Source organism: Pelophylax lessonae (genome assembly GCF_965119305.1).
Source record: "Pelophylax lessonae genome assembly, chromosome: 1".
Lineage (NCBI taxonomy): Eukaryota > Metazoa > Chordata > Amphibia > Anura > Ranidae > Pelophylax > Pelophylax lessonae.
Genome location: NC_138768.1, coordinates 537,909,686 through 537,936,410, shown reverse-complemented (window position 1 = coordinate 537,936,410; position 26,725 = coordinate 537,909,686). Strand labels below are relative to the sequence as shown.

The 26,725-nt window shown below is 41.0% G+C and overlaps 1 protein-coding gene across 2 annotated transcripts in view; it reads right to left on the bottom strand.

The window, feature by feature from the left end:
• Positions 1-26,725, bottom strand: part of ANTXR2 (ANTXR cell adhesion molecule 2) — a 370,587-nt gene that overhangs the window by 308,387 nt on the left and 35,475 nt on the right. For both annotated transcript variants that reach the window (XM_082263608.1, XM_082263607.1), the window contains exon 4: positions 6,072-6,143. In XM_082263608.1, the coding sequence (XP_082119734.1) occupies positions 6,072-6,143 (72 nt within the window). The remainder of the gene's footprint in view (positions 1-6,071; positions 6,144-26,725) is intronic.

Below are 26,725 nucleotides of genomic sequence, written 5' to 3'. Positions count from 1 at the left end.
CTTGAAGCGAGGCATAAACCTTCTCAACCTGAGCACAACCTGCATGATCAGGCATCTAAGTGCAAAGCACGAGCTGCAGTGGAGTACACACCTTCAAAACCAAGAAACGTCTCTGGCTCATCCTGCTTCCTCTTCTGCTGCAGTCTCGGCCGCTCCAGCCACATCTGTAGTGATACCGGCACCTGCCACCCCGCAAACAGACGATCTGTCAGCAACACCACCACCTGGGTCACCAACAACCATCTCCACAATGTCCCGTGGAAGCGTTCAGCTTTCCATCTCCCAAACACTTGAGAGGAAGAGGAAGTACCCCCCTACCCACCCGCGATCCCTGGCCCTGAATGCCAGCATTTCAAAATTATTGGCCTTTGAAATGCTGTCATTCCGTCTGGTGGAGACGCACAGTTTTAAAAACCTTATGTCGGTGGCTGTCCCACAGTACGTCGTGCCCAGCCGCCACTACTTTTCCAGGCAAGCCATCCCTTCCCTGCACAACCAAGTGGGGGAAAATATCAGGTGTGCACTGCGCAACGCCATCTGTGCCAAGGTCCACCTAACTACGGATACGTGGACCAGTAAGCACGGTCAGGGGCGTTATATCTCCCTAACGGCACACTGGGTAAATGCAGTGGCGGATGGGCCTGAGGCGGATAGCAATTTGGCGCATGTCCTTCCACCACCGAGGATTGCAGGGCGCTTCAGTTTGCCTCCTGTTCCTAACTCCTCCTACTCCGCTTCCTCATCCTCTACCGCCTCCTCATCCGGACAGCGTAACACCTTCACCACCAACTTCAGCACGGCCAGGGGTAAACGACAGCAGGCAGTTTTACAACTTGCCTGTTTGGGGGACAAACCACACACCGCGCAGGAGTTGTGGAGGAGCATGGAACAGCAGACAAATGAGTGGTTGCTGCCAGCGAGCCTCAAGCCCGGCCTGGTGGTGTGCGATAACGGGCGAAATCTCATAGCAGCTCTGGGCCTAGCCGGTTTGACGCACATCCCTTGCCTGGCGCATGTGCTGAATTTGGTGGTGCAGAGGTTCCTTAAAAACTACCCCGATATGTCAGAGCTGCTGCAGAAAGTGCGGGCCGTTTGTGCGCACTTTCGGCGTTCTCACCCTGCTGCTGCTCGCCTGGCAGCGCTGCAGCGTAACTTCGGCCTTCCCGCTCACCGCCTCATATGTGACGTGCCCACAAGGTGGAACTCCACCTTGCACATGCTGGAAAGACTGTGCGAGCAGCAGCAGGCCATAGTGGAGTTTCAGCTGCAGCACGCACGCGTGAGTCGCTCTGCGGAACAGCACCACTTCACCACCAATAACTGGGCCTCCATGCGAGACCTGTGTGCCTTGTTGCGCTGTTTTGAGTACTCCACCAACATGGCCAGTGGCAATGACGCCGTTCTCAGCTTAACTATCCCACTTCTATGCCTCCTTGAAAAAACAATTCGGGCGATGATGGAAGAGGATGTGGCACAGGATGAGGAGGAGGAGGAGGATGAAGAGGTAACATTTCCAAGGCTTTCAGGGCAGTCATTCGCAAGGGGCTCCGAGGGTGGGTTCCTGCACACGCAAACGCCAGGGACGCAATTGTCCAGCAGGGGCACAGTTCTGGAGGATGAGGAGGATGAGGAGGAGGAGGAGCTGGAGGAGGAGATGAAACCATGTTCACAGCAGGGTGGCACCCAGGCCAGCTCATGGCCATCACTGGTGCGTGGCTGGGGGGATACAGAGGACACGGACGATACACCTCCCACAGAGGACAGCCTTTCGTTGCCTCTGGGCAGCCTGGCACACATGAGCGATTACATGCTGCAGTGTCTCCACAACGACCGCCGAGTTGCCCACATTCTAACTTGTGCTGATTACTGGGTGGCCACGCTGCTGGATCCCCGTTACAAGGACAACGTACCGTCCTTAATTCACTCACTGGAGCGCGATCGCAAGATGCGCGAGTACAAGCGCACGCTGGTAGACGCCATGCTGCTGGCATTCCCATCTGACAGCGGGGCCACAGTGGAAGCACAAGGCAGAGGAGGAGGAGGAGGAGGTCGCCAACGCAACCAGGGCACCGCCAGCACCTCAGAAGGCAGGGTTAGCATGGCCGAAATGTGGAAAAGCTTTGTCAGCACGCCACAACAAACAGCAGCACCAGCAGCTCAGATGGAACGTCTTAGCAGGAGGCAGCATTTTACCAACATGGTGGAGCAGTATGTGTGCACACGCCTACATGTAGTGAATGACGGGTCTGCCCCCTTCAACTTCTGGGTCTCCAAATTGGGCACATGGCCTGAGCTTGCCCTTTACGCCTTGGAGGTGCTGGCGTGCCCTGCAGCCAGTGTATTATCTGAACGGGTATTTAGCACGGCTGGGGGCGTTATAACAGACAAGCGCAGCCGCCTGTCCAGAGACAATGTGGACAAGCTCACGTTCATTAAAATGAACCAGGCATGGATCCCACGGGACTTTTCCGTACCTTATGCAGAATAGCAATGGATACCGACCTTACCCACCCATTGTTCCATTTTTGCTCTTTCTCACTCTTTTGGGGTGTACCCTCATTTAAAATTTTTGAAAAGAAGCAGTGTTGGCTACCTCGTCCTCCTCCTCAGGGCCAGATTAATGTAGGGGCTATTGGAGCTGCAGCTCCAGGCCCCTACCTTTTATATAGGCCCCGGGTTGGCCATATTCACTGTTACCGCTCTTCTGTCACTTGTAAACACAGAAGTCTGGCTTCTATGCTCGCTTCCCCAGGCAGCACCCTCAGAACCTCCCCACACAGCGTGAAGGCCGGACAAGGAGGGACAGTTGGCGATGCATGGATGTGTTTATGGGCTTCAGAGACAGCATCCCATGTTGAATTAGGCATGCATGGCTGCACCCTTCCTCCTCTGGGTGCATGGCAAGGCACGGCCCTTAAGGCCCTTCAAAATCCTCAGCACCAAGCCCATGATGCTGTTAATCCGGCCCTGGTCCTCCTCCACCGCCGCTTCCACCTACACCGCCCATAGGTGTGCGCAGCCTATTGCATTAAGGTGTGCACCCCAAAGTTGAAATACACATGCATGTGTTTGCCAGCAGGGAGAGTAATGTATCGGGGCCATGTACCTGTAGGCAAGGAGAAATAGAGCAGAGCAGGTCCCAGGGAGATCTTTCCCATCTCCTCACTGGCAATGCTATGTGCCCTAGGTGATTAGGGTGTGCCCAGGCACACCCAGCACACCCTGTGCGCACGCCTATGTCACCGCCACATCCACCACCACCTCAACCTCCCTCCTACTCCATATGGGCCTCGTCCTTCAGAGATGAAGAAGAACATTGTTTTATTTTTCTGTTTTTTGTTGTTGTTTTAAGTTATTTCCCTATCCACATTTGTTTGCAGAGCACTTGCCATGCTCTTAATTACGTTTTGCTGCCATTTGCAGCACTCTAGCCCTTTCCTTTGGTGTTTTAGAGCCATTTTAGTGCCTTAAAGTTCGGGTCCCCATTGACTTCAATGGGGTTCGGTGTCCGGGAAAAGTTCGGTAAAAGTCCGGGACACGGACCCGGACTTTTTTTTAAAGTTCGGCCGAACCCGTCGAACACGGACATCTAGGTGTCCGCTCAACCCTAGTCTTCTAGCAAAAAGAGATAGGATGGATTTTGCAGCAAATATGTGCTCCGATCCTGAATTTGTTTGGTAGTTTTTAGGCTATGTTTACACGTGTGGTTGAGGGGGTGGTTGGGGGAGGGGAGGCAACAAAAACACACAGTTGAACTATGTTCTTACCTCCCACAATCACTCCCCCTTAAGCTGAAAATAAAGCAGATGGGAGTGTATACATGGTGCATTGCTGCAAAAATTATTTCTTGAGAACTGCCCACCAAACATGGTCTATTCAACTAAATAGCTGCCCCGCAATTGTGTGCATCACAGAGGAATCACAGAGGCTATGAACCCACAGCACTTAAGGTGCTTGACTGCAAAACCAACATTGCAAGTTGTTGCAGAAGCTCTACAAGCACAAAGAATGGGGAAAGGAGTATCTCCCAACATTATGGACTGCCCTCTCTAAAGAAATAGGATAAATACATTTCAATAACAAACTATTTTTTAAGCATAAACAATCAAAAATATGGTTTCTTCAGGCCGCCTTCCTGCAATCCATCAGATAACGCTGCCTGGTAAATGTTCACATGACAACATTTACTGTGGAGGAGAAAAGTCACCCTATTCAGCTGTTTGCATGCTGGCCTAACACTCTTCTCTTTACCCCCACTAATTCTGCAAGATGTTTCTAATGTTATATACAGTGCCCTGAAAACTGCTCCTTCCTTCGCCACTGAATGAAGAAGTCTGCATGACGCAGGTGATGACATCACTCAGATTTTTTTCCCTACAGGAGCCAGTAAATCAATTGAAAGGGTGACTTTCTAAAGGGGTCGGGAAGATTTAGATAAAAACATTCCCAGAGATGGGATTTAGGCCGGCCATACACTATACAATTTTCCTATTCAATTTTCTTTAGAACTATTTAGTGCAATGGCCTGCCTGATTGCATACACATTGAAAGTGTTTAGGTTTGACCTCATATTATATGGTTATAGTAAATATAAAGGAAAATTGAAAAAGACAATTGTATAATGCATGGCCAGCCTTAGGGCCAAACATATTTTTGCAATGCATTGTGTTGTGGCAATGCATGCTGTCACAATGCTTGTTGTATGCTTTAAAGAGGAAGTAAACCCTCCTCTGCAACGTGTACCTACAGGTAAGCATATAATACGGTTTACCTATAGGTACTGTAAATATCTCCTAAACATGTACCGTTTAGGAGATATTTACTTTGCATGCAGCCAGTGACATCACTGGCACATATGCTCTGAAGGAACGACCACTCATGCCGTTCCTTCAGAGCCCTGTGCCGTAAACGTCGGCTCCGGCGCGCATGCGCGGGAGTGACATCATCGCGGCTCCAGCCAATCAGATGGCCGGATGCCGCAAACTCGTAAGAAGGGAGACCGAACATGTTACCCCGTGAGAGAGGTGAGCGGGCGGCACTGCGGGGCTTCGTTCTAAGGGAAGTATTTCATAATGAGCTAGTATGCGATGCATATTAGCTCATTATGTGTTTGTCTTTCAGATGTTTGTTTTTTAAAAAAAAAAATTCTGAGGTTTACAACCTCTTTAATATATTGTGGTACAGTTCATTTTTTAATAGCACCCTAATGTACCAATCAATGCTTCTCTGATGCACAAACCATGATGCACAACTCATTGCAGCAAACCATAAAGCAAATTAATGCACTATCAGGCATTGTGGTGCTATGCATTAAAAAAATGCTTAATTTTTTTTTTTTTTTGAATGGGCCCTTTTTATAAACACGAAGAAGAAATTGTATTTGGTATATTAGCAAAACAGTACCAAATAATTATTCCTCAAACTTGAGGGATTTTATGATATGCCCCTGTAACCAATGAACAACTCTGGTTTATTTCATATTTGTGCAATATGTAGAATGGATTCTATTGTGTACCATATATAATGGATTTCATCTACACTAATTAGAAGAACAAAAGGTAAAATGATCACAACTCATCACTGGAACTGATTGTATTTGTCCAAATGGTATCCCTGAATGAGCAAATATCTTCTTTGGATCAATCCAATAGATTGCAAGCACAGCACAATTAATACCTTCTTTCTCTCTTCTCATTGAGAAAAAAAGAGGACTGTACAAATCATTCACAGATTTTCCAGCATACTGGAAAATATTTATAAATGATAACATGTTTCTGCCATTCAATGCACTTGTTATTGCCTCCTAGGTGTACTATTGAATGGCTCAGTTCTTACTAGAGAGTCAGTTCAGGGCTACTGGATGAGGTAAAATCAGCCTGTTTATAGTCAGCCATATATATATATATATTTTTAATAATAACTATATCATGAAGAGAAAAATAGATATATAAATAATGTAATGGCATTGTAAAGAAAACACTTTCCTGGAAATGTATTTCATTTTACAAAAACAATGTATGAAGTCTTCTTTTAGCCTGATAATTAAATCAAATATTGTATCAGATATTTACCTGTCACCTGTTAAAGGCATAATCATCGTTGCTTGAGTCGAGAATACAATAAAGGACACTCGCAGTCTTGGACTGGAAAGAGAAAAGAATACATAGAGATCATTAATCAATCCCATTAGCACTTGGTAAAATACATCCTGAAAATAGCAGTAATAGATAGATAGTAGTAGACAGCACCAAAGGCCACAAACAAATCTTTCATCCATACTCTTCCTAGGTTTACATACATAAATATTTGTCTTTATTCCTACGTTATTTTTGGATATCTTCATGAAGGGAGAGAAAAGACAAAAGAAGAAGAATTAAACAGTAAACAAGTCAAAACTTAAGGCTCTATTCACACCTGAGCGTATCGTTTTCAGGTGTTTTTTTTTACGTTTTTTTTCCAGGCATTTTTCGCAGGCGTTTGGAGGCAGGCATTGACATCTAACAAAAACGCTTGTAATCTGCCAAAAAAGAAGCTCATGTACTTTTTTGAGCTTCAGGCATTTTGCTTCTGGAGACAAAACGCTCAAATGTGAACAGGGGCCATTGAAATGAATGGGATTTTGCTTGTTGGGTGTTTTGAGACTTCAGAGATGAGTGTTTTACAAGCTCAAAAATGCTCAGGTGTGAACAGGGCCTAAGGCAATTGAATGGAGCAAAACAAAAAAAAAAACAACAAAATAACAGAAAATGCATAAGAGGTACAGCCTTCAATGAAAACAGACCATCAAAGCAGTTAATAGATTCAGAGATGTGTGTAAATATTTTTTTTAATAAACACTTTTTTAAAGCGGTTTTTACCCCTGGATAATTAAATACAAACAGAACATTACATCTAATAAATAACAAGCGTACAAATCATTTGTGCATAGTATGGCAGGTAGAAGAACAGCTTGTCATCTGTAATCCTTCCAGCTATACTGCTTAAAAAAAGCCTGACACCATGAAAAAATCGTGATGCCTCTCACCCTTTCTTTCATTGACAGCCTGTGTAATAAGACATATGCACTGTGTGAAGGGGGGAGTGCCGGGACCAGATCACCAGTGCCCAAGGCAAAGATGCCAAATTGTGCCTCCCCCCTTCATTATGTGTGAGCTTATAAGGAGGAGAGGGAGAGAGCGCACAGCCTACACCACCTCCCGGCTCTCTTCTCCTCTCCTTGCTGTTTCCAGCACTGGGCTGGCGCTGTAATGATGCCGCTGTAAGCCTCCTCTCAGCCTTATATGAGAAGGAACTTGCAGTGTCCTCATCCCTACAATACACGCTGCGCCCAGGGCAGCCTTCCCCTTTTGCTCACCCCTTATCCCAGGTCTGGAAGGGGGCATGTCTGCTGCGGCTGCTCTGTATCTCACTGTGACTGATATCAGAACTGGCAGAGTTTACTTTCATTTTCCTCCCTCCTCTCCTCTCCTCAAGTTCTATCCAGGTACAAAGCACACTGAAATATATACATGGCATTGTGCTCTGTACCTTAAAAACTTGCCCTATCAGAAAAGTTGGTAGGCTAAGACATCCCTGTGGGGGCAGGTCTCCTTACAAAAGTTCCCCGACGTGCCTGGTATGAAGTGCAGATTTCGGTTATTCAAGGACTCAGGATGGATTAAACTCAATAAAAATTTGTATAAAAAAAAAGGACTCTGGATGGACAAGAGAGAAGCGTGATTGAAAACTGTTCGAAAATTATGAAGGGAAGAACCTATGAGCAGATATTCTAATACTGCTCTGGGGGTGTGTTGAGGTAGCAGTCAAGGGACTGATCTCAGAGGAAGACAAAAGAAGGATTGTTTCAAGCATATCCAGCCTTTTCAATCAGCATGTATTTTTCAGTCTATAATTCACGCAAGCTGACAGGTCCATAAATACTTTTTAACATCTGGGGCATATTTAATTCTAGGGGATGTTCCTTTCCAAATAAAGACTGAGCAAAGCTGTCTGTATATAGAAAAAAAAAAAGACCTGATATATATCAGAATCGTCTGCATAAGATAGAGTAGCCATATAGTCATCTCCACTAAGGCTGATCGACCAAATCATGATACGTTTTGCCCAGTTCTTAAGGTTCCAATGAATATTTTGCAATTTAGTAAGAAAATTGTACAGTTTTAAAAGATCCCCTTGAATTTATATCCCCAAAAATGTTATGGCATTGGTTTCCCAAATAAATCAAAAACTCTTTTGACAATTAACCATTTCCATTGGGAGTGTGAGATTTAAAGAATAGTAGATAGCATAATTTATCTTTAGCCTAGACAGTACCTGAAACTGTTTGACATCTTTGAGAAGATTAGGCAACAAAATAGAGGGATTCGATGGATTAAGTATTAACCTTCATCTAAAAGTTGAGTTTAGCACAACCCCCTCCGATCAACTAAGCCATCTTTTCTTCACTTAATGCAAAAAGGACAAATTGTTTTAATTAACTGAAGGTTTTCCTTTAAAAACTCAGAATTGTAAAAATTCAGGATTGTTTGGAATTTGGTTCCATAACTCTCTCTTTTTTTTCCAAAAATTTTATTGAAGAATAATGAGAAAACATAACAGCAGATGCAAAGTTGCCGAATGATACAACAGGGTAAAATCGTAATGCAAAACGCTTATGAGTTGTACATAAGATTTACAAACAGGGCATTGTTAATCATCTGGAGATTAACAATATAAACATACAACAGTAGAGAAGTAGGTAATTAACTGTAACATACAGGAGCAATTTCTGAGGCATATGAGTAACACTTGAAGTGTCAAAGTAAGAAGAATGTGTAGTATAGAGTCAATGTCAGGAAGAGAACAGAAAAAATAGAGAAGGTACTAGAAGCAGGGCTTGTGGACGACTATTACCAGCATAGTCGTATGGTGGAAAGATAAAAGGAAGATATGAGAGATGAATAAAGGAGGTAAGTGGGGGGAAGGGAGGGGAAGGGGGAGGGAAGAACAAAAAAAAAAAAAAACGCATTATTTGCCAAATTCTTAAGGAGATATAATCCTGAAGGGGGAATTTCAAGGCTTAGTGAGGCCATATTAGCTGCATTTAATGTGGATCATTCATCTGACCCATATACTTGGTTTGGCAGTTTTGAATCTAAGGTAGTCACTGGAAGAGCGGAAAGCAATCCAATCCTTCCACATATTAATATATTTATCAGGATTATCATGAGATATGCTGATTAGTTCTTCCATGGCTGAAAGTTTGTCTATTTGAGTAAACCAATTATATAGAGATGATGTAGAAGGAGAAAGCCAATATCTGGGGAAGCATAGTTTAGCCGCATTGATAAGGATCATAGTAAGTGATTTACAGTACCTCGGAATTGGATCAATCCTATGGTGTAATAGAAACAAAGCAGGGTGAGGAGATAGAGTGTGAGATGTTATTTTTTTATGTATTTCCTGACTATGTTCCAATATAACTCTCTAAGCTAAGTAAGCAAGCTTTGCTGGATGATTTAGAATAAAATGTTTGGTGAACTGTAGACACCAAGTGGGACTGAAATTCAACCCTTGCTTGGTATGATGACATAGACATCCATAATGCCTTCTAAATGTCCTTTTAAGCACTGTAAATATTGGTTTTATTCTAGTTGGCAGTGGGTAAAGCTAAAGCTTGAGGGCTTGAATTGGAAGAGGACCTGTAAGGTAAATAATTTATAACACAAAGAAAATAAAAAATCCAGATGATTCATTGGACCTATTTAAAATAATCAATCCCCACCTATTTATATTTAAAACATGAAACGAGTCTCACAAAAGCAGTTACAGTGCTTGATAGGCCCTTTCAGTTGACTTGACATAAGTTGGTAAGAGGTCCAGATTAACATTTAGCAGTTGATTAAAGGTTCTCTATTTTGGAAAAAAAACATTGATGTAAAATATCTATTTTAAGAGGGCTGGGAGACCTATCAGAAGGGCTAAATAAGCCAAGGAAAAAAAGATCTATCCCCTACAATGATTAGCCACTAGAATAAGCTAAGCTAATGATAAAATCTATGGTATGATTAGACCACAGATGGTCAGAAACAATGGTATGGCAAAGATTATGGGGCAATCGCCCTGCTGTATAAATGTCTTCCAATTGGATACTTGTTCTAGGAGTGCTGTAGACAGGACCAAGAACTGTTCAATGAAATGAAAAGTATGAGGGTCAAAATATTCTTATTGGGATGAATAGGATATTTGCTTTGATATTTTTGTCCACTGGAAAGTATGTTAGGACAATTGTACTCTAAAAGAAAAACATACAGAGAATGCCCAACATGCAGGTTTCGGATGATTTATGACCTGTATAGATGGTGACCAAATGGTATTAACACCAATCTTACAGAGAAAGATTCTCAACAAGTTGCTCCCTATCTGCAGTTGCATAGTTTGTCTTTGCATTTGTAATTTCTTTTTTTTTCTGAAAAAACTGAAAATGGTAAGGGTTGCCACATGCAATCATAAAGGCTGGTTAACAGGCAGTTGAAACAAAGTAATGAACCAGCAGGCAAAAATAGTGTCTATAAACATAGTTAAACAATCAATATGGCTGAATATCAAACAGAACAAAGAGAAATGGCAGGAACCAGAAGGCAAATCAGGACCACAATAAAGCCCCGTACACACGAGTGGAAATTCGGCCGGGAAATTTCGTCCAACGACCGATCTGCCGATTTTCGGCTTGTTAGTATGATGCTTCCGACAACCAACTCCGACTTTTCAGCTGAAAAAATCCTGGTGTGCAGGCTATATAATTTTTGTCGACCGTCAAAACACGTCCGATTTTCATCTCATTAGTACAGATTTTAATGGGGAAAAATCTCATGAGCAAGACTAGGCATGCTCAGAGATGAAAGAACACATACAAAGCAATCCAACACATGACATCACTTCTGAAGTAGAATTCTGTCGTGCGGCAAAATTCGTGTGCAGCCTAGAGCACATTCCAACCAACAGACACCACTCTGGACAAAAGATGGACGACTGGTCGACGGAAATTCGTTGTGTGTGTACGAGGCTTAAGAACAGCAATCAGAAGCACAATACCAATATAACGTTCCTAAGAAAGTAGTCTTTTGCTCAGAGGTTGAATTGAACACTTGTCTCTGAATTGGTCACCTGTTCGTGTCAGAGGTCACCAGAAATTTTCTATGCTAAAGTTACCTTCATCTAGCAGATCCTGTGGGCCCTTGGCAATTAAGAAATCACCTATTTAAGGCTATACTTAACCATGAGACTTGGCCAATTTAACAGAAGCTACCACAGGAGGTAAGAGGAACCACTATTCCTTCAAGTTTTCAAATCTACCTACCCATGTCTTGTTGAAATTGGAAGCAGGAGTGGAAAATGGCTAAACAAAATATCATATGTTCTTTTTTAATGCTGTGGCATATCAAAATGTTGTTATTTTTTATGTTAAAGTATCAGGAAATGATGTACCCTGAAATCTTAATCAAGATCATTCATCTAAAAAAAGTATGAAAACCTCTAAGATACATACCTCTTAATAGGATGGTAACTTGAGTTTAGTTTTTAAATCAGCTTAGTCATGCGTTTGATCTCTACTGTGTTAACAAAACCACACACTTTTGGTTCCCTGCTCTGCACCACAGTTCTGTAACAGTGACAATATAGCCAGATCAAAAGGAATTTAGAGGATCTCAGAAGAAGCTGACTTCATTTGACTGCAAATAGTTACAAAACAATTTTTTAAGAGGTTGTAAACTCACATATTTTTTTTTTTCTTCACCCTGAAAGAGAAACACATAATGAGCTAGTATGCATCGCATACTAGCTCATTATGAAATACTTACCTTAGAACGAGCCCCCGCCGTGCCGCCCGCTTACCTCTATGACGGGCGACATGTCAAGTCACCTGTCTTCCGGGTTCACGGTATTCGGCCATCTGATTGCCCGGAGCCGCGGTGAAGTCACTCCTGCGCACGCGCCCGGGAGCCGACGGTCACGGCACGGGACTCTGAAGGAACGGCACGAGCGGCCGTTCCTTCAGAGCGCATGCGCCAGTGACGTCACTGGCTGCATGTAAGGTAAATATCTCCTAAACGGTACATGTTTAGGAGATATTTACAGTACCTATAGGTAAGCCTTATCATAGGCTTACCTATAGGTACAACTTGCAGAGGAGGGTTTACTTCCTCTTTAAAGGTGTGGGAAATATTAAGGAATAAGTTAACCTTTTCACCAAAAATGAAAAAATGAACTAACACCCTACACCATCCCCACCCTTTAGTCCACACTGCACCTACCTCCTTGGGTGATTAGCTGTCATTAACCGTGCGGCAGTCAGGGGATCTCCTTCCTCTTTATTCCTCAGGGCTTCAAGGAAGGATCAGATTAATTATAATTGGTCAAAGTGGTGACATTCCAGCATGTGACCAATCAGAATCACTCTGATTTATCAGAGAAGCCCTAAAGAAATATGGAGGAGAAGAGAAGGGCTTTCAAATCCTGCATGGGAAGTGCCAGCTAATCACCCACAGAGGTAAGCGCAGCAGGGACCAGGGAGCTGGGCAGGGTATAGGGTGTTCGTTCATCTTTTTTTGTGAAAAGGCAAAATTACATTTTTAATGTTGCTTGCAATGTTTGATAAGTAATGATTACAATGCTTATGATTAGGGAAATTATTATAATAGTTTAGATAGGGACCTACTTACATTGATAAAAATCTAAAGAACATTTAGATTTAATGAAAGCTCTAACGAGCAGGGCCCTCTAATTCCTCCTGTATTGAATTGTATTGTAACCGTATTGTCTTCCCTCATATTGTAAAGCACTGCGCAAACTGTTGGCGCTATATAAATCCAGTATAATAATAATAATAATGAAAATACCATCTGCATTTGACTATTCACATCTAACAAGAACTTGTGCACACTGGACCTTTTTACAGCTGCTGTTATTGGCTTTAGGTGTTTTTTTTCTGAAGCCAGTAAACTCCCCAGCATGTTATCCTATGTGTCCATGCACACATGGGCTTTTATCAGCATTTTTTGGCAGGAGTGTTTTCTGGCTGGAAAAAAACCCATAACTAGTGGGTTAGAAGAGGAGTTTTTCAGCTGTTAAGATTTTACAAAACTTTTTACAAAACGCTAAAAAAAAAAAAAAACACTGCAAAACGGGACAAACTCACGTTTTTAACACGTCATACTACAGCTGGCATTTTTATAATGTCCAGTGTGCATGAGGCCTTATAAATAGATATCAAAACAAATTCTAATTGCTGTTCTTACATATAGTGATATGAAGTACCTCAAATACAAGCTGCTCTGTCCCTATAATTAAATGCCCTTTAGGAATATTTCAAATGGAAACATTAAAGTGTTGCTCACTTCTACAACATCCTCAATGTTTAATGTGATCTGAGTGATCTTGTCTATGATGTGTATTCAAGATGCACAATATGAAAATGCATGAACAAGCACAATTCAGAGGTTTAGACAGTAAGAGTGAATAGCACACCAACTGCCAAGTATGCTGAATGCAACTGCGTAGACCCAGATTTCATTCTGATTTTAACAGCCTTAGTCTAACTAGATAACATACAATGTTTCTGGAAGGCTGGTCACCCTTTAAAACTTGTACACAGCCTGGCATCTGGATAAGCGAAGCATATATTAAACAAGTCTGACTGCATTTGGCATGCCTCAAAAATAGCCATACAGGATAATTATCAGTTATAGTGGAGTTTATCAAGACTGATTGCACTTGGCAGCCCCAGCAATGAAATTTGATCCATGCTTCTCAACATTTTTTATTTCCAGCGACAGATAGATAGAGAGCTAGAGAGCTAGAGAGCTAGATAGATAGATAGATAGATAGATAGATAGATAGATAGATAGATAGATAGATAGATAGATAGATAGATAGATAGATAGATAGATAGATAGATAGATAGATAGATAGATAGATAGATAGATAGATAGATAGATAGATAGATAGATAGATAGATAGATAGATAGATAGATAGATAGATAGATAAATAGATAAAAAGGTATAAATTTATATATCTACAGTATCTAAGAGCAAAGGTAGTACACTGCAAACTTTTTAAAATGTATTGTTTAAATACTGCAGATTTTAAAACATAACTATACTGTATTTCAGTCCAAAGTAGTAAATTAAATTCAGGAAACCTGTTAAACACTAGTTTAGCACTGAATTTATGGCATAAAAATGTAATTTTGTATTCAAAGGGATTGATTTACTAAAGGCAAATAGACTGTTCACATTGAAAGGGAAGTTGCACTTTGCAAGGGAATTTTCTCCATAGGTAAGTGAATAGGTTATAGCTCTACTGACTTCCAACATCCAATTATGTGCAGGCAAAATGCATCTATTTATTTTCCTTGCATGTGATTGGGCATTCTATGCAAAGTGAAATTTTACCACATTTACAAATCGCTGGAGAAAAATCACTTTAAAAGTGTACCTGGTAGGAATTTAATCTCCCATTATATCATTTTAGCCACCTGTAACTAATGCTACACAATTTTCTCATCCTTTTTTGATCTATTTTATACATAATATCTGAATCATTATTTCTAGATCCCTATTGAAGCATTTCTAGAACGCTTCAATACGGTTATGCTCAGATATTTTCTTTCCACTCTTGCCAATAGTCAAATCCTTACATATTGTCTATACTCTATATGGTCATTTATTTCTTCCCATTTATAGATATGTTCTTGTGTACTCATGAGATTTGCTTACTTTTGGTCATTCCTGTCTTTCCGGCTTATCCTAAACAACCTGTCGGCTAAGCCATACATATCCATTCGAGGTATGTGGCTTGCAATCCACATTATTTAAGTGGTCTGTCTATTTTTTAACAATTAGACTCTTTATATGCTATGAGTTATTTATGATTATGTTCTCCTTTTGTGTTAGTGCCAGGTGGTCTCAGTGTATTCCTTTTGGTCTTACTGGGCTAAAAAGCTTCCACCCATCCCACCTTATGTACATCTTGGCGGGGGGTATGGTCCTTCAGTGGAAATAATGGCGGTTGAACATTTGTGATGCTTTTATCAAATGTGTCTTTTTATGTTGCAGTTTTGGAACGCTCTGTGAATACTGTATATAGACTTGCTCTTTGTCATATATGATGCCTATATATATATATATATATATATTTTATATATATATATATATATATATTAGGGATCGACCGATTATCAGCAACACCGATATATCGGGGGCCGATATGCACTTTCCCCGATATATCGGAATCGGCCCCTGAGGTTACCGATATTGCTAATATTTAGGGAAAGTGCGTACCGGGGTGATGCCTGTGGCTAGAGGCATCACCCCGGTACCGGTGTCCCTAGCCGATGGTCGGCTGACTACCAATGACAACCAATGCGGCTGAGAAGCCGATCGGCTGTCATTACAAGGAGTGGAAGGGGACGTCCCCCCTCCCGCAGCCTTCCGCTGCTCGCCCATCCTCCAACTGCCCCCGAAGAGAAGACCTGAGTCTCCATATAAAAAAACCTGGAAGTGATGTCATGACATCACTTCTGGGTACTCTGCGCCAAATTAAAAAAACTGACAGCATTCAAAACAGCCAAACTTGGCATTTTGAATGCTTTTCTGTGCTGAGGAGGGGTTTGGGGTCATTTAGACCCCCAGATCCCTCCACAAGAGTACTTGTAGAAAAAAAATAATACATTTTTTTTTATATGTCCGAACATATTGGCAGATATCGGCCGATACCTATATCCGATGACCAAAATATCGGTATTGGCATTAAAAAAAAGATATTGGTCGATCACTAATATATATATATATGTATATATGTTCTAATATGATGTGATTCTTATCATAGTTCTCATCTACACCAACCAGCAGAGCTATCCCTGAAGAAGGAGCTAATTGTCTCCAAAACATGTTGGATATTCTTACTCAATCTCTGCATATATATGAAATATATATGAAATTAACAATTAAATGTATGAGCCTTTAAAGTCCCACTTATTGGGGGAAACTTTTTTTTAACAATTTCAAAATGTAACTTCCCTTGCAAAGTAAAAAGTCTATTTGTCTTAAGATGTCAAGCCCCAAAAATATGGAATGGAGATCTGCAGATGTACCCATGAACAGAGGAGGTGCGTGTGTGTGCAAACCTGGTAACCAACTATAAGAAACATCTTACATCTGTGCTTGTTAACAAGGGTTTCTCCACCAAGTACTAAGTCATGTTTTGCTTGGGGATCAAATACTTATTTTACTCATTGAACTGCAACTTAATTTATAGCATCTGTTTTATGTGTTTTTTCTTGATTTTTGGTTGATATTTTGTTTCTATCATTTAAAATACATCTAAAATACATCTATGAGAAACCCTCATTGGCAAGCGCAGAGGTAAGACGCTTCTTATAGATAGTGACCATGTTTTCACATATCTCAGGAGGGGTTTTGGTCCACTCTTCTTTACAGATCTTCTCTAAATTCTTAAGGTTTCTTGGCTGTCGCTGAAGTTTCAGCTCCCTCCATTCATTTTTTTTCAGATTAAGGTCTGGAGACTGGCTAGCCCACTTCATGACCTTAATATGCTTCTTCTTGATCCACTCCTTTGTTGCCTTGGCGGTATGTCTTGGGTCATTGTCATGCTGAAAGGCCCATCCATGACTCATCTTCAGTGTTCTGGCTGAGGGAAGAAGGTTCTCATCCAAGATTTTACAATACATGGTCTCATCCATTGGCCCTTAAATGCAGCAAAGTCGGTCTATACCTTTAGCAGAGAAACAGCCCCAAAGCATAATGTTTCCAACTCTGTGCTTTAATGTAGGGATGATGTTCTTAAGGTCATAGTCAGCATTTTTTTCCCCCCAAACAAGGGGATCCCCCCCTCAAGAAGGCACATGTACAGTCATGCCCTAAAGCTTTGGGGCTGTTTCTCTGCTAGATGGGTCTTTCAGCATGACAATGACCCAAAACATACCACCAAGGCAACAAAGGAATGGCTCAAGAAGAAATACATAAAGGTAATTGAGTGGCCTAGTCAGTCTCCAGACCTTAATGCTATAAAAAATTAATGGAGCGAGATAAAACTTTGAGTTTCCAAGAGACAGCCAAGGATCCCTAAGGATTTAGAGAAGATCTGTAAAGAAAAGTGGACCAAAATCCCTCCTGAGATGTGTGCAAACCTGGTCACCAACTATAAGGAACATCTTACCTCTATGCTTGCCAACAAGGGTTTCTCCACCATGTACTAAGTCATGTTTTGCTTGGGGATCAAATACTTATTTCACTCGCTGAACTGCAACTTAATTTATAGCATCTGTTTTATGTGCTTTTTTTCTGGAATTTTAGTTGATATTCTGTTTCTATCATTTAAAATGCATCTATGATAAAAAATATAGACCCTTCAATTCTAAAATTCAAAAGTGGGCAAACTTACAAAATCTGCAGGAGATCAAAAAAGTATTTTCCCTACTGTAAAACAAGTCACCCTACATGAGGGAAGAACAGCAGTAATTGGTCTTTTTTACAGGAGATTCCTGTACAGAGGCAAAGTGCAGATGTTTAATGCTGGAATGCTGCACAGATCTGAAAATATAACTGTACACAAAGGACACAAATTCAGAATATATTTGTTAAGCCTTGATTTAGCTTGATTTAAGCGTATTTTAAGCGTATATTTCCATTTTTACAGTCAAATTTGAGAAAATCCCAGTGCATATTTGTTATGTACTGATATTCACACAGCATGCCTAAAAGAAAAATATATATATATATTCTTTACCTGTTAGATGTTTCTCAGGAGGAGGTGTCATTGCTGACTTCCAGGTTTATTGTACCATGTTAGTGAGCCTGTCCTAAATCTGTCCTCCTTAACATACAATGCAAGAAACCCAGCCTCTATACCTTTAACCCTTTGTTAAGACAGACAGTGTTCAGTTTTAGTTACAATTGAAAATGAACATATGCCTGCACAACACAGACGGGGTAATTAAGGCAAACACCCCAGCCCCCTCATAAATAAAGAAAACTACCTAGGATGTCTCTTTGCTTGATGGTCTGGAAAAGAGCATCTAAAAAAGGTCAACTGCAAATGCTATGTGAACGGGGACATGTAACAAATATAAAGTTATCCTGATTTGGCTGCAAAAGTGGATATACACTTTTTAAATTTTTGGTGCAGTATGTATCTCCTCTGGAGCTCTACATTCAGTCTGCAGGGGATATCAGCTAGCCTGACACAGAACTCGCCATTCTGTCTTCCCCTTATGTAGCATTGAACAGTACAAACTGCAAACCCAACATTCTAAAGCACACAGATACATCATTACATGTTTGCTGATAGCTGACATAAAATTTATCATGAAAGTACAGCTTTACTTTAAGTGCAACTATCCTTCAACTTTAGTAGCCTCCGAGACTGGTGAGACTGGACCTAGCTTCTAAGCAGTTGGTTGCACCAATTGGCCAAACTAAAGAAGGGGTGGCACAGTACTCCTAGGAGAAAGTTAGACTGAAAGCCGAAGTACACTGCCTGACTTTTCTGTACAGATCAGATAATGTATAGCTGGAACATGGGTTTTCCATAAAATAAGTAGTCACTTTAAAGCATTTAGAAGCTAGCATCAAAATTAATTCAGAAGTAAAAAAGTTTGGCAGAATGGTTCATTTGCAGTAGGCCAGTGTCAAAAACAGAAATTATATTTAAAAGTCAATTAGCGAATTCAGTATATTAAAGATAATACTTCAACTGTCCAGCAAAGGAAGCAAACTCAGGTCCACAAAATCAAAATCTGAATTTCAGGCATGTTTTTTTTCTATAGTTACATTGGTCCAGCTTGGACCAGTGTAAGTATGCATATTCCATACCTGGCTGATTTCTATGGAAGCTGGAAAGCACTATAGAAGCCATCACTACTGCAGTGATTCTTGTTGTCTTCCAGGTCCCATATCAAGTGGCTACCCTGCTGCATAATAACCACAGGGAGTCAGCCATTCAGCATGGAACGCATTACAATTTTCTCAATAAAATACAAGGCACTCTCTAATTGGATAAGGTGGAGAGATAGGGCAGTGACATCATCATAGACACCAGAGAAAAATACAAGTCACTCTCTGAATGGCACCCATGCTGAGGGGGCAACACCTTGTGGTAACTAAACAGCAGAGCAGCCACATGTTAGAGAACCCATAAAACAATCAGGATTACTGTACATGAGGACATGAGGATCACTAATACAGTGATTATTCACTTCCACGGCTAGACCAATGTAACTATGCAAAACAAAAATCAGGAACTCATTTACAATTTTCTAAATGAAATTATCTAACACCAGATTATTTGAATATATATATATATATATATATATATATATATATATAGAGAGAGAGAGAGAGAGAGAGAGAGAGAGAGAGAGAAAGAGAGAGAGAGAGAGAGATCATCAATTTGCCGGGGTCATATATACACTGTATTGTCAAAAGTATTGGAACATCTGCCTTTACACGCACATGAACTTTAATGGCATCCCAGTCTTAGTGCGTAGGGTTCAATATTGAGTGGTCCCTCCCTTTGCAGCTATAACCGCTTCAACTCTTCTGGGAATGTTGTCTACAAGGTTTAGGAGTGTGTCTATAGGAATGTTTGACTATTCTTCGAGAAGCGCATTTGCGTAGTCAGGCACTGATGTTAGACAAGAAGGCCTGGCTCACAGTCGCGGCTCTAATTCATTCCAAAGGTGTTCTATCTTGTTGAAGTCAGGACCCTGTGTTGGCCCCAAACTCACTCATCCATGTCTTTATAGACCTTTCTTTGTGCACTGGTCCAAATCATTTGATGGAGGGAGGTTTATGGTGTTGGGTTGTTTTTCTGGGGTTGGGTTTGGGCTTGGCCCCTTGTTTCAGTGAAGGGAACTTTTGGACAATTTCTTGCTCCCAACTTTGTGGGAGCAGTTTGGGGATGATCCCTTCCTGTTCCAACATGACTGCATGCCAGTGCACAAAGCAAGGTCCATAAAGACATGGATGAGTGAGTTTGGGGTGGAGGTGGAGGAACTTGACTGGCCTGCAGAGTCCTGACCTCAACCTGATAGGGTTTAATTAGAAAGGAGACTGTGAGCCAGGCCTTCTCGTACAACATCATTGCCTGACCTCACAAATGCAATTCTGGAAGAATGGTCAAACATTTCCATAGACACACTCCTAAACCTTGTGGACAGCCTTCCCAGAAGAGTTGAAGCTGTTATAGCTGCAAAAGGTAGGCCAACTCAATATTGAACTCTACGGACTAAGACTGGGATGCCATTAAAGTTCATGTGCGTGTAAAGATAGTGTAATATATATATATATATATATATATATATATATACTGTATAAACATAGAAATAGAAATAGAATGCACTTTTTCAGGCTGCTTGGAGTGTTTCCCAATTCCGTTCATTCAAATTGATTTGACGTTTAAATAAATGTGAGAAAAAGGAACAAAGAACTGTAGAACCTCTGTCACTAAAATAGTTGCCTTTGCTGTTAGGTTGTGTGTTCACTGTATAATTCAAATAGCATTTAGCTACAGTTGCTTTCCCAATGTGTTACACACTCGTATAAGCCAAATTGTTTGGGCTCATAGATACAACTGATGCAATAAACATATTTTGCAACACCATAAGCAGTATTTCACACACACATTATAAAGCATCACATTATTTATTATGGGACCTCCACGCTTCCATTTGTTACACAACTCTCCAGTTACTGTGTAAATAACACAGCTTTTTTTTTAAATTGTCAGACTGCCCTTTAAGCCCAGTTCTACCTGATTAAAATAGTGCAATCCTCAATCATGTGCCGGGATACACAGTACAACAAATGGATTTTTAATTTCTTATTGGTAGAAAATGAGCTCTTTTAATTAAAACGAGTTAAGCAGAAACATATTACATTCCGCTTTCCTTTGCATTTGTATGTTTGGCAATTAGATGAATCAAGATAAAAACCGACATTCAATGAACATATGATTATTTTGCCCATAAAGGTTATATAAGATTTCATTATCATTAGCATGGCAGTAATTAACTAATCAGGGAAAAAAGGGGAGTATTCAGTAACCGTCATGTAGAATTTTCCTTGTTGGCTATATTTTTTGTTAAAATTTTACTGCCTGCTTTTGTTTTTTTTCATTTTTTTCATATTTCATGACAAAAGACTCAGCGATCAAGTAAAAGCTCAAAAGACAAAAAAAAAGCCCTTATTTTTCTACTGTTTTATAGAATGTAGTACATAGCCATGTGCCAGAAATAAAAAAGAAATATGGAGTTCATTTCTTTAATACAAGCATATTTTCCCCGTGTTTTATCCCTTGAAAGACCCTGCAAGTAAAGGAAAATACTTGTTGATATGCTAGAAATGCACTGAGATCTTAAATGGTTTTGAGGGCCAACACCACACAGCTATTTAGCTAAACTACCCAACCACTTCCACTCTCAGATCTCTAAAACATACAGACTAAACACTCTGTAGTTCAAGATAAAAACTAGAAGGGTATTTGAGTTTATAAAGCAAAGTGTGCAAAAGACACAAGAGAATTTCTTGCAAGATCCACATTTTGTTGCAATAATAAAACTATATAACAAAATGCATCCAGTGATATATATAAAGCATACCAAAGGGAGATACAAAAGAGAAGTTCATTGCTAAGGTTTTGATACACTTTTTCCATTTCAGTTTGAGTTTTTTACAATCTATTAAATCTATTTTTTAGGAAGCTTCAACTCATGCTTCTGGCTAAGATACAATTTTTTACCACAATGACTTCCCCCTCTAAAGGAAGCCTACAGTAACGGAATTAAAATACCTATCTGATCATTTACATAGCTAAGCAACAGGTACTCCAACAACACCAGGTTATTGGCAACAACTCCATTTTTGCATTGAGGTAGCTTGGTGCAGCAGCAAGCGTTCATACAAAGTTTGGGAATGCTAGTTTAATAAAATAATAAAGGGAGGGGATGCGCTCTTGCTGCACTGACCATAACCTGATATAGTTAGAGTTTTTTGATTTGCTGTGCACACACTCCCTGAGCAGAGTTTTATTTACCACAATAGTACAAAACAGGGCAAGGACTGGGGAGGGTGGAGGTGGACAGGCCAGAAGGGGCAGCAGTGTCTTTATTGGATGGAAAGGGGTGGCAGCAGCCTGTAGAGTACATTGAACTGAGCTGATAGCCCATCCTCACCTCTTCCATCCTTTACTGACCCGTCCTGTCATCTGGTGGCTGCCCTACTTGATTATCTGAGAAGAGTAGTGTAACGGAACTCCGACCCACACTGTACTTGTTGTCTTCTGTCAGTATATGGCTTCCTCCCAGTCATGAACATAGATATCAGATTTTACCAGCCGCCCTACATACAAAGCTAGCCGACATCTTACCTTGTACTGGAATCTTCTCATCTATTGAACAGTTTCACACTCACTCTATACACACATGAGCACACCCCCCTCCTGATCAAATTACCCCAACAGGCCAGGGGCTGCCCCATCACATTACCATTTTCAGATGAAATTGTATGCAGAAATAGAATCAACATATCTAAAGAACAACCAACACAAACAGCACACTATCTCCACTCAGCAACTAACAGATGACAATTATTCAATCAATCTGAGTCAATTAAGTAGCAGACAGCCGTCCTCGAGCTCCTGGAATACAATACACATTATCTCAATACACATGCAAACACTGCCCTGACCATTCAGGAGTCACAGACTCCATGGCAACAGGCTATAGGTCTCACAGTGTAAAGTGGGACCAAATCTTCACATTTCTTGAGAGACACCGCTGACAAATACCACTCTCCAATTTAAAGTCATCCAAACCACACTCTCAGTGTCAGCCAGGCATCCATCACACAGTGGCTGTCCCTCACTCCCAATGACGGTTAGTACCGTCACAAGTAGTCCATACAGAGCAGAGGAACAGTGATGTCTCTGGTGGTGATGTCCAATGTCTGCACTAGTGGTGTACTTAGAGGGGGTGCAGAAAGGCAGTCTGCAGCAAGTACTGGCAATCTGGGGGGTGCCAGAAATCTTTTTTTGTTGGTGCACCTTGCAACTATCAGACATGAAGAAGTGGTGTTGTAGTGCTAATGGCCTAGATAGCAACTGCAGAAAACAATCAGGGGCACCCACATCAGGGGCAGGGGGGCACAATTTGGCATCCTTACGCTGGACCCTGGATGGCTTTGTCCTGATACTTCTATTACATGGGGCTTGTTGCTAGAGCAGAAGGGTTAAAGGAGGTAGCATCAAGCCTCAGTGTGCAGATTGTGGTATTTTTTTTTTTAGCATGTTTCACTTTTGCAGTCACATCTGGACATGGTGAATAAATTTAATAAAAAATTGTAGAGGAAATTAGATGTAAGGGATATTAGAATGAGTCAGAAGGTTCTTTATATTTTCGGAAATACTCATATCTCCTGTATCTTATTTTTTGCTCTATACCAAATTAAAGTAATCTTGCATACAAAAAGAGACAACATGTTGCCTCTACTAGCTTATTCTAGCAGTAGTTTTTATAAAATGAATCACACAATAGGAGAAGGTGTAAGGAAAGGCCTTCTGTGCATAGGCTAAAACATGTTTCCTTTCACGCTCGCAAGAATTGGGCACTGGCTAATTCATATGCGCATGCACATACTCGCACGCACGTGAGTGCATCTGTGACAGATGTTTGCGACAAACAAACTATTTAACCTCCCTGGCGGTATGATTCTTTTGGATTTTAGGTGCTGAAAGCGGTACCATTATTTTGCATGTAATTCTTGTGAATGAGCAACTGTATACATTTATTATAATTATATATATATATATGTATACAGTTGGTTTGGGCTGCTCATTCACAAGAATTACGTATATATATATATATATATATATATATATATACACGTGTGTGTGTGTATATATATATATATATATATATATATATATATATACTGTATATATATATATAATATATATATATATATATATACATATATTTACATAAAAAGTACAGTAAAACTGCAGGAAAGGGCACTGGCGGGCAATGTAATGTGATTTTTTTTTATTTTGAATGGTATCAGTGTGTTTGGTGTGTTTTACATTTGAATTTGCCGCCGGTTCCACCCCCCACATCGCCGGAGACGGAAGCCGGGGCTCGCAGACGATCGGGAGGAAGCTCCGCCGCCGCATAGCACCCGCATTCTTCGCTGGATCCCGGTGACAAGGTAAGTAAAACCTCTACCAGGATCCAGCGATCTTCCTAGCGGTACCCCGAGTGTGGCTCGGGGTTACCGCTTTTGGCTCTAAAATCTAACCCCGAGTCACGCTCGGGAATACCGCTAGGAGGGTTAACCACTTTCATACAGGCCAATTCTGGCACTTTGCTCCTACATGTAAAAATTATCATTTTTTTGCTAGAAAATTATTCAGAACCTTCAAACATTATATATGTTTTTTTTTTAGCAGAGACCTTAGGTAATAAAATGGCGGTCATTGCAACTTTTTATGTCACACAATATTTGCGCAGCAATTTTTCAAACGCGTTTCAGGAATTAAAAAAAACAGATCACTAAAGTTAGCCCAATTTCTTTGTATAATGTGAGAGATGATCTTACAAATAATAAATAGATACCTAACATGTCACACTTTAAAACTGCGCACACTTATGAAATGGCGCCAAACTTCGTTACTTAAAAATCTCCATAGGCAACGCTTTAAATATTTTTACAGGTTACCTGTTTGGAGTTTCAGAGGGGGTTTTGGGCGGCGATACCTCGCGGTCTTGGGCAGCGATACCTCACATGTGTGTATTGAACGCCGTTTACATGTGTGGGCCTGACGTATGTATGTGGGCGCAAAGTACGTATCTGTTCGCTTCTGCGTGCGAGCACGTGGGGACGAGGGCACTTTACATTTTTTTTTTTAAATATTGTTTATATATTTTTACACTTTCCCTTAAAATTTTTGTTTTGATCACTTTTATTCCTATTACAAGGAATGTAAACATCCCTTGTAATAGGAAAAGGGCATGACAGGTCCTCTTTATGGAGAGATCTGGGGTCCATAAGACCTCTTGCTCCTCCATGCTGGAAAGCTTGAGATAAAAAAAAAAAGATTTTGGCTCTCCAGCCAAGAACACGGCAGTATTTACCAACTACCAGGCAGGCCACCGAGAGTCATAGAGACTGCTGGGGACCATTTGGTCCTTTGTATTCTCTATGGTGGACTTCTACCGCTGGCAAATATCTTCTCCGGCTCGCCGATCGCATGGGCGAGTCAGTAGAAGCACCCCTCTCCCGCCGCCTGTAAGAACAATCAAGCAACTGAACAATTGTTCTTCTGGTGCAGGGAATCGCCAGCTGAAAAAAATGATATCTGAATGATACCTGCAGCTGCAGGCATCATTCAGATATCACCACTCAAAGCCCAGGACATCATATGATGTACTGGGTGGGAAGTGGTTAAACTCAGCCAGCACTCAGGATCAGTAGTGCTTTGTCTTTCAGCCTTCCCTGCATCCTGTGTTCCTGTGATTCTGTACCCTGATTCCAGTTGCTGAACCGGCTGCTCCGACCTCTCTCTAAACTCTACCTGCACTGACCCCGGCTTGTTCTTGACCTCTGCTTCTGTCTGCTTCATTTGCTTCTATTCCACTGATTGGCTCCTGACCTGGCTTGTACCCAGACCACATTATTGCCTGCTCTTCTGTACCCGATCTGTCCTGCCAGTATATGACCCGGCTTGTCTGATTGCTTCCTGCTGTTATACAGCCTGCTACCAGTGCATGCCTCACCTGCCCGCTGTCACCAGTACCAGCCTGCTTCAGTCTGCCATCCTCCAGTTGTCTACCAGCCCGTCTGCTTGACTACTGACGACTTCTCCAGCCTGGTGTGGATACCCGCTCTGCTATTGGCAAGACCTACAGACACTCGTGCCACTCTGCACTCCTGTGCCTTCTATTTACACTACCAGGGGCCCCGAGTCAGAGGTGTAAGAGAGGCCTTACTCATCATTTAAAGCTCTGCTACTAGGTACGTGATAGAAGGTGTGCTGTAAAAGGATAGTAATCACTAAATTGTGCCTAGAGCAGCATAATGTCAAACTACAACCATGGCTTTGAGGTGTATTGTTGCAGAAGTAGTTGAATAACACCAATTTAAAGAAACCAGACTTCACTTTGTTAGTTGTTGGTTCATAATTTACAGAATAAGTTACATTCACATATTTCACAAACCTTCATTTCTCATCAGTGTGCTACTTAAACTGCTGTTTTATAAAAAAAAAAGTAATTGGCATCTACAGCACTATCATCGTAGAATGTTAAAACACTCAGATAATGACTCTTTCTAAACTGAGATGAGGGAAAGCTAAAAGGAAGGTACAAAGAGGAGAAAGCTAGATGAGCATTAGCAATACACAATGCATATTACGTAGTTGCACAGGAATGTTGTTTACTGACCATTGGTTACATAGGGTCGTATAAGGATTTGTTGAGTAAGGATTTATTAAGGAAGGAAGAAATTAGGAAGGAAGTATTGTTTAAACTTTAACTTATTTGACTTTTTAGATATAAAAAGAATATTGATTTTTCTCACTGAAAATAAACATTGTCCAATACATTATATTTTATATGGTTATACAAGAAAAATAAAAGAGGGTTTTTTTAATGTATTTAGATAATCTAAGAAA